The sequence below is a fragment of the Seriola aureovittata genome, chromosome 4, assembly GCF_021018895.1.
Source record: "Seriola aureovittata isolate HTS-2021-v1 ecotype China chromosome 4, ASM2101889v1, whole genome shotgun sequence".
In the NCBI taxonomy this organism is placed as follows: Eukaryota; Metazoa; Chordata; class Actinopteri; order Carangiformes; family Carangidae; genus Seriola; species Seriola aureovittata.
The window spans coordinates 23810080-23827392 of record NC_079367.1 but is presented as its reverse complement, the minus strand read 5'-3'; the positions used below and the strand labels follow the sequence as shown (position 1 = coordinate 23827392).

Below are 17313 nucleotides of genomic sequence, written 5' to 3'. Positions count from 1 at the left end.
AGGTAGGGAGCAGCATCTTGTCTTCCTTTTTAGAGCCTTAGTAGGAGGTCTGTGGTGCCCAACACTGGCTCCTTCCGACCTTACAGATCTTAGACTTAATGATATTTTTTACGATGGGCCTCAACTATCGGTATATTCCTGCAGAAGCCTATTGTCTCCAAATGGGTGTTAAGGCAGTAACCCCTCAGGCACACGGTGTAATTGTTTTGACAGTTTACCAGAGATCAGAACTATTTCTAGGTGTTCTCCATTGGTGAAGCGTCTTCATTAGTCAAAAAGCGTGGGCGGGACTCTTGCTCTCTGCAGCGAGTCAAAGAGAAAGGCAATAAAGGGAGGCAGGAGCTGCACTTTGCCGACGAGCATCTCTGCCGTCCTGCTTCACTACAGTAATCACTGCCCCCGGATCTGCGAAAAATACACAGGGACTCCTCTGGAAAAGGCAAGAGTTCATCAATGTAACTCCGGTCAGTCCGAAACTGCGCCGTTTACCTGGATAAGTCCATCCCGACGAGAAGAGAGAGAGAGAGAGAGAGAGAGAGAGAGAGAGAGAAAGAGAGAGAGAAAGACAAGAGACTAACCGAGTGGAGTGTCGACGTCAAATTGTGAAGGAAAAGAGAAGAATATGATTGTCCAGCAGCACTTGATCTTCATCCTTTACAGCCTCTGTGCAAGCGTCTTTAAAGGTGAGCGCTGGATGTTGCCGTATATAGACGGGCGTGGTGTGCGGGGAGGTGGTGGCTGCGTTAAGTGGAAAGATCAAATGTGATCATGTCACATGTGAGTTCAAGTATTCGGTGCAGAGAGAGTTGATTTTCCTTTCAAATGATGTGTGTTTGCGCAGCAGTTGTGGCCGGAGCACGGCTGTCGTTGTCTGCTGTCAGAGCCGACTGTGCTGGAATGCCTGGAAGTTGATTGTGCGGCGCAATGAAAAGCAGAATGCGGCTGCACAAGTTTTTTGTATCGGAGACAACTTGGATGTTGCCCTCCCTTTGGTATTAAGTGACAGATAAGACATCGGGCTGCAGATGAGTCGCCTGTATAGTCGCCTCCCGTTTGTTCTGTTCATCCAGTTAATGTCCCCTGAAGCTGACACAGGGATGCACGAAAGGTTACGGCAGCTGGCGGCGTGCGTCCTGTTTGTTGGGAGCCCGGTGTCATTGAGCGGATCATTTTTAAGTCATACTGTCGCGTCTCTTTGGGCCTTTTAAGTAATTTCACGCATGACTTTAAACCGGTGGTTTTTGCAGAGGTGACTGCATTTGAGTTGAGCTTTTGTCTCCAGCACAGCCAGTTAGCGCACTGGGTTTAAGTGCAGGCAGAATAGTGTGTGGTGCTGCGTGTTTGTGTGTGTGTGTGTGTGTGTGTGTGTGTGTGTGTGTGTGTGTGGACGCACTCCTCAAGAGGGTCGGTATGCATTACTGACCGTGCAAGCCATGTAGTCGCTCAATGAAAGTTGTGCTGCCGGGATCAGACGCAGGTAAGGTTGTATGTGCGACGGCTCTCTGCAGCCAGGCATCAGTGTTTCCTCATGTCAACTCCCCCAACTCCCCACAGACTGTCCCGCTCTTGGACATGCTTGCGCAGCCACCGCCCTGTAGGCGACCAGTGCGCAGATACATAACGCTTACAGCGGGGGAGGGGGGTGGGGGGTGGGGGGCTGTAAAAAAACCAAAAAACACACACACACAAAAAAAAAAAATCCCCACCGATCCCAACTTAATAAGATTTTGTCCCACAAGACATCAGGAGGAAGATGTTTTGGACACTGCTGATTCAGTGTACTGTAGTGAAGAGATGGCCTATCAGAGTCATCATTCCTATATAGCTCAGAGTTAATCTGAACTACTTCTGTTTTAGGACACCTCAAGTCACAGTCTCTATAGGACTGCTTATGTAGTTTTCACATTGCATCATCACACATCGAACATCAGCTGACTCTTATTTCAGGCTCAGATTTTGTCAGAAACATCACCACCAAATGTCAAATACTTAATAGTCCAAGTGTCAGACTCAAGAAAAAGCACGCCGGGGCTCAGTTAACCTCAAATGTTAGGCAAGGTAATGGTGATAAATCTTATCACACTGACTTGTACATTTCTCTGTAAGTTGCAAAACCAAATTTAATTTTAATTTTTTTTTTTGCCTTAGTGACTGTTGCTATTGGCAGTCTTGCTGCAAGTTTCCACCCTGCACATTTGTTTCATCTCACTGAGCTGCCCAACTTCAGATGCCATCAGGTGGTGTAAATCCAGCTGTGATGTGACAGCACATCCAGCCACATCCAGCCACATCCAGCCACATCATGCCCCCTCAAGATGTGGCCCCTGTGGAGTCAGTTACATATCCATGCATGATTTTGCATGATTTAGGGCCCATTAGCTACAAATTGTGTTACATAACTTCTAATCTTTTGCTGTTCTTTGGAAAAAAAAAACATCACATCTTTTTATTATTATTTATTTCCTATCACCCAGGCAGCCATTAGTGTCAGTCCATGTCAATATTGTATGAGCACGAGCTTTCAGTGACATTGCTAAAGTTTTCACGTGACCTGATATTGCAGGCGGGGACCACTGTGAAAACCTTTTGCTGATGCATTCAGGGATACTCCATTACCTGGAATCTGAGAAATGACCTCCAGTAAGAGTTACATTCATGGGCTTTGTTGTAGTTAAGGCAATACACAACAGACAGTAAATGCTGACAATGTTAAAGAGCTGTGAATGTGAATTTTTGTAGAATCCTGCATTTAAAGTTTTTTGTTTGCCTGAAGTGTAAATATACAGAGTAATTGATGATATATATTTAAAAACTGTTTATACTTAAATGTCAGATGCAAATCTGAAATGCAAAACGTTCAATCGGAGATTCCATTATTGCAGGTTTAAAATGGTTTACGCTTACAATGGACAACATAGTTTAACCACTTCACCCTCTTTATGTCTTGTAGAGGATATTATACATTGTTGCATTATATTCCTTTTTCAATATTTGATTGTACCAGATGGCTGTGATCAAAAACGATATTTTTTTCTGCCCAAGAGTCCATCTATAAATACTGTAACATGGACAGCAAGAGCTCAGAACGTGCAAAGACTAGCGTATGTTTTTGTTGCTTTAAAACTATTAGCATCAATGGCTAACACAGCAGTGGTAACAGTGGTGAGAATAGAAATGGACAGCAGAAAGCTAGCCAATTTTTGCTACAGATTTTGAGTCCATGACATCCTACCAGAGAGAACAGGGCATAGAGACTTTTATCATCTTGTCCAAGAGCTGTGCTAAGATAGTGCCCACTTCAAGGGCTACTTGAAATATTTATGCTATGTGGCTTAACCATAGACGCATGAGCTAGGGGCGCCCAGGGTAGTGCCCTAAAAGTCTGTGTCTAAGAAATGCAAGCACTTACTTTGAAGAAGATGCGAGCAGTCAAAACAATGAATGAAACCAATAAAACTAGAAAGCCCTCAGAGAGCACACACCACTACCAAGTCTACACAATGCTCCATATTTGTTATCAAATTGGTCAGAATTTTTTTTATCTGCATTGGGATCAAGTTCTGTTCCTAAATACACAGACATGGGCAATTATTGGATGCATGTGCCGGACTTTTTCCGTTCAAGTAAGAGCGGTATATTGTGGCAGATATTCAAAGAATTCCCTATCTTTGCAGAGTTAACAAGTTTAAGCCTGTTAAGCCACGGCCTAACCTTTCATCAAATTCAATTAAAATCTTTACACAGTTTGCGAGATATCATGCTAGCTAACAGACAAACAAACCAACAAATGAGACAGCAAACATAACCTCCTCAGTGTAGATAATGCATGCATCTTCTGTGTGATCACAGCCTAATCAACAGTTAAATTGCAGTGCGCCACATCACACACTGCAGTGATATTGTAGACAAGACTTCAGCCTCAGCAGCTTTGTTCATGCTCCATAATGCTCAGTGTCATTTCATGCAGACTCATCCTTCTTAGCATGACTACATTATAGTATTTTGCTTAAATACATAGCTGGACTCTTATCTATAGCCGCAGCTATGGATTGCTACATTGCCTAAATGTTTAATATGCTATAGTGACAGAATAGATGAATTCTTATGGAGAGGTACTGTGCATGTATTGTCTCCTTTCGACTGTGCGTCCTGGCTCGTGCTCCTGCTCTGAGTGTGAGGTCCTGTTGTCCCATATGTGCATCAGTGGGAACGTATGTCAGTCTGACGTGTTGGTGTGTCACCACACCAGAGTCATCGCAACATATTTCACCAAACGCAGCTAATGCAGACACCTGACAGGTTTGTCAGAGCCAATTAACAGGTAAGGTGGCAGACTGGCTAGTAATGCTAATTAGCCATGTGGCGCGGCTATATACGGAGTTGGTTTGCAGACCTGCGGGCTGGTTGTGTCAGTGATGTGAGTTTTGTGATCTGTGCGTTTCTTTGTGGGCCACAGCTTCTCTGGTTTGGGCTGACATTCCTTCTGCTAAAGTGTTTCATCACTTTCCTTCTTACAGAGCCCAAAAAGCTCCCATACCGCCAAGGGAACTTTTCTTTTGTTTGAGCATGGAACCTTTCATCATTTTCTTATCTCGTCAGACATTTTGGCAAGTACAACCTGCAGGTGACATTTGAGCATTGGTGTGTGTTTGACCATAACGTGTGGGGGCAGTAATGAGGGCAAAGCGGAGAATAAATGAAAGTGGCTCCTTTTTTTTTTTTTTTTTCTCCAGCATTAATCTGGTATCCAAAACACGGACATCAAAACTATAAACAAAAGGAGACAAGGTTGAGGATGAATAATTCCCTCATAATGTAAATGAAAAATTTCTTCCTTGATTATGGAGGGAAATGAGGCTAGTCATTAAAAATGCAAACGTGTCTTGTACAATGTTTGATATTTCTTTTAAATATTGGCCTAAGCCAATAGAAGAAGACTCTTACTGTGAGTATTGATTTGAAAACGTGAACATATTGTGAACGGTAGAACAGGATGCCTAGCTCATGTAAATACATGAGATAAATTGTCATCCAAACAATATAGGGTAATTATTGAAAAGTTAAATCACAAACATCTTAATCATCAAAACTTATGAGAAAATGTCTCATCATGTAACTCTAAATTTGAAAGAACACTGTACAAACTGATGATTCTTTGGGCATTATACATTCAGAAAGTAGTGATATGTCTGTAACAACAATTTGGTGATTAGCAGTTGTTTATGATTCAGTGATGACATTTCTTGTGACAATATTACAGTGTTTTTATTTGCATCTTTTTTCAGGGATGCAATATTTGAAAGAAGGATGTGCTGGGATTCCAATCCAAAACTCTTTCAAAAATAAGATTCATGTTATGCACAATACATGCATGCATATTAACGCATATATTGCATATTATTGAGTGGTTTGCATTATTTAAATGTTTTTCATTTGCATTCATCAGGATGGAAATTTCATCAAATAAGCAAGATAAACGGAATGTATTTGAACTTGACTCTGGTGTGTGTGCATATGGTTATGACTCTGTGTATTATGTCACAATTTTCAATCAGCTTGCACCAGACGACAAAATTAAACACAGCGGAATTTCAGAGGATCAGGATTAAAGTAATCAACTATCGGGCGCAGAAACCAAGTGGCCTATTACAGAATCCACTGAGGAGTCACCACATCTACCATTAAATTCCATTAGATTCCAGCAACAGCATTCACAAAACTCAGAGAGTGTACATAGATGTGAATAACTGTCCTACCTGCAGAGTCGATTTGTCATTTTGAGTGTACTATAAGGATGGCAGTTGGTGCACCACTTCTCAGTTCTCTTATGTGAAAATGGAGTTCTGTTTCAGCTTGCATCTGCTCGTATTGAAAATCTCCTGAAATGATAATACATATTGGACCCAAGTGAAAGTGAACCCCAAAATGTCACATATTGTGAGAGACGGGGAGCCTGTGAGACGTGCGCACGGGCGCATCTCCTGTGGGTTGGAATAATCATGCATGAGGAATAAGCTGGCTGAGCTGAAGGCAAGCTATGGCAGAGGAAGGTGGTTTACATTCAAGGATACCCATTCCCCACCGCTGAGGGTTAGCTTATCCCTGCAGAACGTCTCCCAGCTGCCAAGTGCTGGCTCTGGAGCAGTGCTGTAAACTACTGCAAATGAATAATCCAGTAAAGGGGACAAATGTGCTCCAAAAGAGCCACTGCTGCCCTGCTTGCTTTTTGTTGACAGATATACATCTGTAGGGATAAGCCTCAAGCCAGAGGCAAATGTGCTCAGACAAGTGGGGAACGGGCTTAAAGATTAGCTGCTTGCTGCCCCAACCACGCCGTGTGCTGTCAGTCTCCCTCCGCCATGCTCTTTGTCATGGCACTTTTACATGCTATGCCCTCTCTGAGTGGGTATAAGCTTAGCAATGAAGCTGATAGACTGTAAGGGAAATTACACTATTAAAGATTATTTTGACCCGTATTTGAGTGAAATAGGTTAAGAGATTTTTCTACTTGCCAAGAAGCCTGTCTCAAGATCCTCGTGATAAGTTTAATGCCACAATTGGTCACGCTGAAAAGTGGTTAGAGCGGTGTGCTTACATCAATCTCAGGCTCCTGAGGAGGCACCTGTGTTCTCACATTTTAAAGGTGGAAATCTGCCATAAATCAGCATTTACATGTATTCCTGTGATCTCAGACAGTTGAGTCAATATTTCTAAACAGGACTGGCTCACCGCCGAAGCTGAAACCCGGAGAGCCAGGTATTTCATTTCTCGTGTCATCAAGTAGCAGCAGCTCCACCATTTACACCACACGGAGAGCTGCCGTATGTGTCGAGTTTTATACCTGCAGGAGACTGACTTCATAGTTGGGGTAGGATTTCATATTATCATTCGCAACCATATTGATCCAAAGCACCAGGGAATGCAGGCTGATTGTTGGAGTTAAATAACTGGAGATTTGTAATGCAGGGAACATGTATTTCGGAACACTGCAGTGACACTTCTTGTGTTGCATCTTGAATAAACCATGGCTCAAATGTATGGGGGGGGGGGGACTAAACTAATGGAATAATGTTAATAAATCAAAACTGGTGGCAGTTTGTTTTCTAAAATAATATACATCATTTCATAACGATAAAGAAACATTCTTTAATTATGACAAAATAATATATTGGTCTCCCCTAAACATTATGTATCTGGTGTACCTGCCGGGGCAAATTAGCTGCAGCTCCACATTTAATTTGTTTGCCATTACACACCAAACTGACACTCACGCTTGGCACTTCTTGTCATTAAGGTTTATAAATGACAAAGATTTACTTTCTGTTAACCCTGCAAACATATTAGTGAATTATTGCAGCCATTCCTCATTGTGCCTGCAATACAGCTCACTGTATTTGTCAAACAAATAATAGAAATGGAAAATAAATAAGTACTTTTTTCAGATTGCAGCAGAAACTGGAGGGAGCCAAAGCTTGGAAATTATTGTACTGAGCCCCATAGGCTATACTTTCTTTTTGTACAATATTCAATTTAAAACAACGGGATGTCCAGGACTGGCTTTGTTTATTCTGTTTACTGAAAGCTGATGTGTTTATACTGTATGTTAATACTGCAGCATTTTCACTACTATTGTGATACAAATATAATATGTAGTCCACCACTGCAGGGTTAAAGCTCCTCCACATAGAACAGTAGACTATAAGGTATCAATAGAATTGATCAGACTAGGATATGTACTGTGCACATACATTAAAGAAAACCTAAAAATTGACTCGAACCTTATTCTAATAGAACCTGCAGAGGATTGAATAAAGAACATTCCTTGTCAAAGTTTTGATGAATGAGATTCAGCTGTGCCGATGCAAAGGCGCGAGGCGTCTGTTCTGTGAGAGGTTTATGCATTCCCTACATTTCAGTATTGTGCCCGAAATGAAGCCTATACTTCATTTTATGCCCGTTTGCAGTGTTGACCTTTACCAATCTCTCTTGGCCCTCATCTCTGTTGAAGTGGGCTTTGTGCCCGACTATGGATGAGCCTCTGAATCTCATTTAGCCTGTGTGATGATCTCCCTTTTCTCCTCTTGCTGCAGTCTACATGAACAAAGTTAATATTTTTTGTTCAGAAATGACAGTCATACACTATTCCATGACCTAGCCAGCATGTAATCTGTTTTCTTATATTATATTTTTTTATATTTTTTTTTCTCCCCAGAGTAGATGTTTTATCAGGCAGAAGTTATGTCACCTTTTTTTTTTTTTTTGTTGTTGTCTGTTTAAAAGCTTTTCAGGTTGCTACCACAGAAGTGGAAGACATTGTCACAGGAGTGGTGCTCTACTAAGAAAATACTTAAGTGTATTAATATAAGTGTGAAAGAGGCTGAGAGCACGATAGTAACCATGATATATTGGGAGCATCATTATGTGGTTGCCATAATAGATGTCTTTTCTGCTTCTGCTGTGCATGTTTGGGAGGCTTCCAAAAGAGTGATTGACTATCTGAGGTATCGCACTGCAACCAAACACCTGGCAGCCCGACCCGAAGTGACCAGGCTTGTTTTGAGTTATGTCAGGATCTTTTGCCGGTGCGCAAACAAAGCTGGAATCAGGACAATAAACCGGGCAGCCTTTGTTTAGGGTTGTATACATTTTATTCAGGTATGGGGGTTGACATGGTGTGTTAAGTTCCTTTTTGTGGTTTAGTTTGTATAGAGCTCCAGTATGAAGGAACAAACGTCCTCAATGAGGAGGCAGCTGTTGTTGAGCTTTGGAAAATGGTGCTTTTCTAATAAACAGTATTCAGAGGATGCTGCATGCTGAAGAGCTAAATGTTGCTGTTTTAAAATTTAAGTGATTGTTATGATGATATTAGTTCATTAGTTGTAATATGTTTATTATTTAATTGTGACATGAACTAATACGAGTAATCAGTGCAGCTCTAATTTTAATTGTAAGCACCTTGCTTTCCGTCGTCTGGTGGAAAATGAAGTGCAGACCTACTTCCTCAAACACACAGGGGCTTCACAAAGTATTCACACCGCTTCCCTTTTTGCCAACTTTATTGTGTTGTTAATGGCACGTGGATAAAATTGCCATTTTGCCCATCACTCTCCACTCTATAATCCATAATGACAAAGTAAAAAAATGTTCTTAAAAATTGATTAAAAAACCAAAAACTAAATTAAAAACAATTTACAAACGTATTCAGAGTTTTAATTCAGAACTTTGTTGATGCCCGTTTGGCAGCCATTATAACTTTGATGTTGGCCCAGCCAAAGCCCAGACTTAAACCCCATAGAACATCTGTGTTAACTGCCATCTTCAGGTCTCTCCAAACATTTTGCCTTCCAATCTGATGAAGCTTGAGAGGATCTGGCAGGAAGACAGGGATAAACTGCCCAAATCCAGGTGTGCAGAGCTTTTATGGACATACCCAGGAAGACTCCAAGCTGTAATTGGTGCCAAAGGGTCTTCTACAAAGCACTGAATTAAGAAAGAGTCTGAATACTTTTGTAAATGACAGGTTTTTGATTTTTAATGAATCTGAAAAAAAATTCTAAAAACATGTTTTCATTATGGCATTATGGTCATTATGGGTTATTGAGTGAAGATTGATGGACAAAAATGGCAGTTTCAAACATTTGAAATTAAAAAAGCACAATAAAGTGTGCAAAAAATACCCTCAAAAATGAGCTGCTGTATTTCAAATGTAAGTAATACAGCAGATGTAAGTGCATTTTGAATGACTGTCTCCACTCTACTTTGAGGTTTTAGATGTTTCTATTTTTATGTGTCAGTGCAGAAATTCCATCAGTCTCACACAGTCAGTAGGATTTTGTATCACTGGGTTGCTGAGCTCATAATGTCCCTTCAGTCGGGCTGGACATCTGAGCTCCAGATAAAGGAGACTCTGTTGCACTATCTTTGGAAATTTGATAGCTGGCTGGAATAAGTCATGCATTTTCTTAGACTTGTAAGCAGCAAATCATGGCAAATGCAGTTATTCATTCCTGGGTAATGTTTTGAACTTTATGGCTGTTTCGATATGCTTTGTGCACAACGTAAAATAAACACCTTGAAAATAAATAAAAAACAACAAACAGACGAACCGGCTAAGAACAGATTGTTGACTTGTGAGAAAGGCTCGTAAGCATTTATCAGAGCACTAATGAAAACCATTTATATACTGAGCTCGTTGAATCCCTCTCCGGGTCTTGAGGAGGAGCTGTAGACGACCTCGGCATACATGTGGCAGAATGCAGGCAGATGCGCTGGGCACATCACCTGTCCATCACAGAGGCCATCACACGCAGACAAAAGCATTCAGTGATGTACGGACTCCGGTCCACTCCAGCCTTTTATGTCTCTAAATTTGTGAGGAAAGCCACAGGAAGTTAGGGAAAACATGCCAACTTAAAGACTTAACAAAGATGAGGCTAATTAAAAATATCTCCTAATCTGGCAGTATTTCATGATATTTTCCCATGTGCTTTTGGTTTTTCTCTCTTCCCCAGTGTTGTTATCACTGCAATATAAATAAAGTGACTGTTTATGTGCCTGAGAGTATTCTGAAAAAGAAAAAAACACTGCACCAGTCCAACCTGTTTATTTTCTTACAGCAATTAAATTTGACAATTTCATTGAGCAAACTTGCTTGTAGTTATCAGTAAACTAATTCCTGCCGCATACACTGTCTGAAGGAGGCAGAACATGCAACTGACTCTCTGCATCTTCACAGTGGCACTACAGAAGCAGCTCCCGACAGCTTTTAAGAAAAGTTCCCTGCTGCATCCGTGAGTAATGTTTTGCATTGAATTATCATTGGCGTCAGAACAAAGGAGCATCCTACACATAGACATGGCTACTTCCCAGATTTTGCCTGTTCTGCTGTTCTTGGTAGTAACATACTGTATATCATAATATATGGCTGGACTAAAGACTATATTTCATAAACACATCCATATCTTGCTGTGTAGCCCATACATAATGACTGACAGAAGTCAATATGCACCATGGTAGAGAGTAACATTTGTAAATGACTCTGCCCAGTGCATAATGTCCACTATAATTAAAGTATCTGCTGTACTCAGAGGCAGTTAACATCAACGCTCCAGGTTCTTAATATATAAACAAGCAACAGTTTCATTGGCAAGTGTTTTTTTTTCTTTCTCTCACTAGTAAAGAAGTTCTGTTTTAGACATGCAATGCAAGAGCAGAAATATTTAAAATTCAGCTTCTGCTTCAATGTAACAACTGGAAAATGATTTTGTTCTCCAACCCTGCTTGAGTTTAGATGCCATCCCAAAAACCTAACTTTGGAATAAAGACACAAAAAGCACAAACTTAAGCTCATGCATGTTTATACCCTTTTATTGACTTCCTCTTTAAAGGCTTCCCACGGGTCTATAAAGCTGGAGTGTAGATACTGAACGCAGGCATATTTGCAAGTGAAGGTGGGGGATAAAAGCATTGAAACTCATGTCCTCATAAAGAGGGATCAGCAGTCTGAACGGGAGCTGCATACCGATGCAAGAGATGCCAGTGCTCAGAGCCAGAGAGCATGCTTTGCTGGAAAAAAAAAAAAAAAAAGCCTTAAAGCCGCTAAGCTGAGAGCAAGACAGGGAAAGGAAGAGAAGGTGTGAAGCAGGAAGGCACACAAACTGTAAAAAGCAGAGAGAAGTGCCATAGTGTAATGTAAGATCCATCTGCCATTTCCTTCACCTGCTACAACTGAGAAACATAAAAGAGGTTAATGCAATTCTAAAATAAAGGTTAAACCAATACATGTAGGAAAACACAGCACACTGTCATTTCAGTGATTTATCTCAGATTCAGTCGGTTTGGTGGGACTTTAGAATTGAAGAGGCAAATTATTAAATGATTTTTTTCATCTACAGACTTTACGGATGTGAGGAAAGAAAGCTCAGGATTTGTAAGGAAATGAGGCACAAAGCCGAATTTCAGTGAGTACCCCCGTGTTCAGCGGAGCATTACAGTTGGTAAAGACAGATGACCTCCTCTTCAAAGAGAACACATTACATTAGTAGTAGTATCTGTTTGGAAAACGTTTCACCACCTGCTGACTTCTGCATGAGCGTGACATTCTGAGGGTGTGTTCGCACCCATCGTATCTGGAGTTTGAAGTTCTAACCCTTGAGCGTTATTATTTCAGTTTGGTTTATTTTGGCAGGCATGAACCTCAGGTGTGCAAGTTAAACAACCACTCTGAGAAAGAACATACAGTCGCCATACAGAGTGATATTGTACACCTATTTCACTCATTCATGTCATTGAAAACCAGGTCAGAACGTTTGTGCCAGAACTAACTTCGCACAGTTTGTGTCTTCAGTAAAGTCAGAAAAGACAGAGGAAAAATCTGTACGCCTCATATGATTGGCCCTAGATGATGTAGGGAAGACACATTAACCAATCATATTATGCCAAGTGTGTGAGTTGGCAGAAACGGACCTGGCACTGAAAATACATATTTAATTAGAGTAAATATAAGCACTACAAATATGGAAAAGGTGGTGACGGAGAAAATGTTTAGAGGTAAGACGAGTTGTCACCTAGCAGACATTGCCCATACATAAAGATGCTGATCTCCTCATGGAGTCTAATTGTGTCCACACAGGCCTTGTGAATTGAATCAGTCCTCATCTTTAGCGAACATTTGGTCCGACTACCACAAATGATTCTACATGGGAGTTTAACCATGTACAGGACATGAGTGGTGTCCAATTGGTAAGTGATTCAGTGTTGTATTTTTTATCACCAGACTGTGAGTAAAAAAAAAGAAAAAAAGAAAAAAAGAAGCCAAGTTAGTGAACCAGTTGGCGTTCACGGTGTTGGAACATCGACGACAACAACCATATGTGCAGGGTAACAATAGCCTGCAGGAGGTCTGGGCAGGCAGGGAGACTTAACAAACTTTTCACTAATTTAGCTTTTATTGATCTAGATTTCTTAAGAGAGACAATATGGGCCAGACTAATTTCTGCAGCAGTTCAGAATCATAATTAAGATTTCACCTGAAACGATAGAAAACTCTGTGCTGGAGCCTATACATAATCATACACTATGCTCTAAAATAAAGATTAGAGGGTGTAGATGAGTTTAAATTATAATGGCCACTTTAGTTAAAGTATACACGCGGTGCAGTTTGGCTAATTCAATTAATTGCATACTCTCTCTCTCTGAGAGTTGGCATGTGTTAAGTATACCTGCTGATGTTTCAACAAATGTGGGGCTTTTAAGTAAATGCTTTGATTACATTTTATCATTAAGGGGCTTTGCTGTATAATTGTTCAACAGGCAATTATCACCAATGTGTCATAAGGTCTTTAATTTGAAACGGGGTCACTGACCTTGTAGTGTGAATATCTAAATCAACAACTGCAGGTCTACACTGGTGCAGATTTCTTTGTTGTGATTGCGAGCAGAGCCTGAAGTCCAAATTACCCAAGAAGGTCCAAACCCCAGGTGGATATGGGGATTAAAGGAAGAAGAGACAACCCACTTGCAAACCCACGTGATGTTAGATGATAGTGAAAAACTTATTGTTCTTGTGTCCAGAAAGCAGTGAAAAAAAGAGTAAAAGCACAAACCCAAATTTGTTTATTTTTCTCTATTGATGGTGATTTTCATCATCAAATAGGAGATGCTAGAACCAGAGACTGGTTGGAGCTTTTGCTTGAAAAATGACTTAAGCTGTAAAAAGATGAAGCAGTTCCCGATTACATTTCTGTCAATTGATTCATTGGCTAACCGTTTAAGGTCTTGCGTAAACTGTTGTTTCCTTTTATTGGAATATACAGTACCATACATTTGTGGCTTTTTACCTCATATCACTGATAATTATTACTGTGTTTGACATATATGATACATTTGATCTGTAAAATAAAAAGTATTGGTATGGGCAACAGGAAATAGCGGGACCAATAAGAAGACCAGACACTAGTTTTGCTCTCAGCATGAACTTTGAGCCCAATAAGAGTTCTGCCTTCCCCATAGTCAGCTATATCTGCTATCTGTTAGAAATACCACAGTAAAGATGTACTATTTTGGATTGTACTGCTGAAATAGCAGGATATAAAGCCTGGATGGACTCTACAATAAGCTCTTATAATGGCCAGTCTGGGTAGACCCTGCCTTTTGTGGGCTCAGAGATGATTACACATTTGGTATCCTCCAGTACTGGTGGAGTGTGAGGACATCCGGTGTACCAGGTGACCTTAACTACTGGAGCTGTAGCATCCCCCAGATAATGACCACTCTGAACCCCAGGAGCAGTGCCTCATCACCCCATAAATACAGGGACCATATGGACTCGCAGTGGAAAGCTGCCGACAGTCACTTTTCAAATGGATGCATACTTGTAGGCGGCTTTTGTGCTGAGAAAAAAAGACTCGGTTGGCATTTTCACAGGTTCATGAAGACTGTGTTTTGTGGAGGCTGTAGTTCAGTTACACTGGCCAAAGGGCAGATGTCTCTAAAAGTGTAATGCAATCTTTTCAGCGGACGTCTCGATTGGAAGAAAACGACATGGTCAGATATACTGACTGAATTTATGGCTGTGGAAAATTGCCTTTCAGTGTTTAAGTGCCTCGTTTAGGGCAAATTGTTACTTTGTGTAAAAGCATCTGCCAAATGACTAAATGTAAATATAAATTCAGGTGCGTTGTGAAACAGATAATGTTGAATTTCTGTTTTCTAACAAGGTAAACTCACCAAAATCATAATTTAAACACATTACTTAGAATAAAAGAGGAGTTCTGAAACTCAAAATGTGGCAGCGAAGGAGCTGTTAGGAGCTACTGTACTCAAACTCACCTTATTGATGTTGGTAGACAGCACAGCACCATATGGTCCATAGGTCAGTCAGTCTAGGAAACAGTGCTTAGGGTGTTCTTGTAAAAAAAACGATGTGGTTGCTTTGAAATAACAAATCGATCACTATGAAACCATTCAGGATTTTCAGAGTTTAGAAAATAGAAATTTAGATCCCCTTCCTTCTAAAATGAAACTCAGAGTATGAAGTTTTCCTGTATCCTAACTTTCAGTCCTGATTGAACAATCACTGTGTGAGGTAGTTTAACTGTAACCCAACCAGAGATTCCCAATCTGCAATTTGAAGGTACACTCCATATCTACAGTTACTGAGTTCTTTACAACATGAGTTGTATTATAAGGTTTTACTTTATTGAAATATGGTTTACTTTTCTAAAATTTGCATTTAGTAATTAATCACCAAGGCTGTTAATACCAAATTTCAGTGCTGTCCATAAACCAAGAAATAATTAACTCAATAAACAAACAAATAACACAAACCCCCACATAATAATGTAGTAATAGTCCACAGTCATTGGAATTTTTATACTACTTTTATCACCATAAACAATATTAAACAAAATTGAAATTGTCATTAGTGCAAGTGTGTAACAAAAGAAAAAAAAAAAAGTAGGCTCCATGTCAATTGCTGTTGTTTCACTGTTGTTCACCGTAATATGTTGACAAATATCCATATAATTATTAACCACATGTGGAATATAGCTGGGTGAATGAACTTGAGACAGACAGTGTGTGTGTGTGTTTGTCTCTTAGTCTAGTCATGTGTGAGTAACCTGGATAAACATCCAACAACTGCAGTCAAGCTTACATTATTAATGTTGCCTTGAGCTCAGCTGAACACAATGCAAACTGGAAGCAACAACATGCTACAACTAAACTCTCCCTGACCTCATTTACACATGATGTGAACATGTGATCTGAATGTGTATCAGAGTTTACGCTACACTTTTTTTCTTTTTTTGACAGCCAGTATGGCCATTAATATTCCATATAGAACAACTACTGGACAGAAGTTTTAAATAACAGTATGATAGCAGTTAAACTGTAATAAAACACAAAAATTATGATCCAACAAATGTATTTTATTAAATGTGGTCAGCCCGACTTAACTCCTTGCAACTCTTCGCAGACTGACTGAGGGACTGACTCTCATTGTTGTAAAAAGTGGAGGCAAAATTGAACTTTTGCATAATATAAGTTTACACTTAAGTTGCCTTTGCAACAAATTTTATCACGTGTTATTTGACTGTCTAATATACCATTAAAGAATTTATTTATTTATTTGGCATATTTTCCACTGGACATTTTGGTCGTTGGTATTTATATCTAATGGAAAACTACACATGATACCAGCTTAAACCGGCATATGCCAGCTAACATAAACTCTGATCTGTTATCTGGATAATGACATCTGACATATTACTCCTGGTTCAGTGTTGTGCTTATCTTGATTTTGCCCACATTGTGATTAGATCTCAATATACAAATCATGTAGGTGGAGCTAGGTGATAGTAAACAAACATGGTCTCTCCCAGGTCAAGTGGAGCGATACTGCCACAGTATGGGCTCTACTTATTTTTTCCATTTCTAAGAAACGGGCTATCTCTACCATTTTCCAGGGCTTGCTTGAGATAGCATGTTGTTGTTGTTGGGTGGATTTATTCCTCAGAAATGTGCCTGACAACAATATGTTCTGCATGTATTTATATAGATATGCTTTTTTCCCTGTAAAGATGCAGTACAGGGCAACCATTTAGTTTAGTGTTGCATTCACCCAGCTAAGGTCCTTCTTTTTTCTTTTTTTTTTAAAAATATATGATGATGTTGATAATCAGTGTTATCACAGTGACCACACGAGGACTAAGGCACTGAGGTACACATTGAGTGGTTCAGGTCTGTTTCATTACATATCTTTAATGTATCTAAAGAGCAACAAGAAAACGGAAAACAATAAGTTTCAGCCCAGGGCTTCATCAGATGAAAAAAGTAATAATGTGCACAGTGCAAACATTACTGATGATACTTGTAATTGAGTCTGACTTTAAACCATTCTCTGTGCTCTACTTTTCTGGGACTCAAAACACAATCAGTGAAACACAATCAGGATATTTTAAGATATTCTTCTCGAGCACTGCACTGGGCTGATCCTGAATTACCTGCACTCTTGCCAATGGCAACGCAGGAGCAGTAATAGGAAATATGGGTTTTCAAGATATTCTTAGCTCTACAAAGACTTTGTCAAATTTATCCCAGATTGACAGGCTCCAGTGGGGATTTTCACATTCAGTAGTAACACTGAAACTATACGCCACTGTCATTTCCTCACTACAAGGCCAGAGTTAACACAGGAAATGGTGTAAGGTTGATACACATTTGATCAGTTGCTCATGCTTTAACTGAGGATGATGGGATGGAAGCTCAAACTCTGGTAGTTTTCTTTCAATTACAATCTTTTTCACAATCCTT

At 40.0% G+C, this 17313-nt stretch overlaps 1 protein-coding gene across 4 annotated transcripts in view; it reads left to right on the top strand.

Moving 5' to 3' along the window:
• Window positions 1-203: 203 nt before the first annotated feature.
• The window catches only part of LOC130168178 (cell adhesion molecule 2-like), a 145656-nt gene continuing 128546 nt past the window's right edge, over window positions 204-17313 (top strand). Inside the window, exon 1 of one of the 4 annotated variants that reach the window (XM_056374824.1) lies at window positions 204-683. In XM_056374824.1, the coding sequence (XP_056230799.1) occupies window positions 623-683 (61 nt within the window). In that variant the 5' untranslated portion in view covers window positions 204-622. The remainder of the gene's footprint in view (window positions 684-17313) is intronic. The other 3 variants (XM_056374822.1, XM_056374825.1, XM_056374823.1) reach the window with 3 other exon arrangements.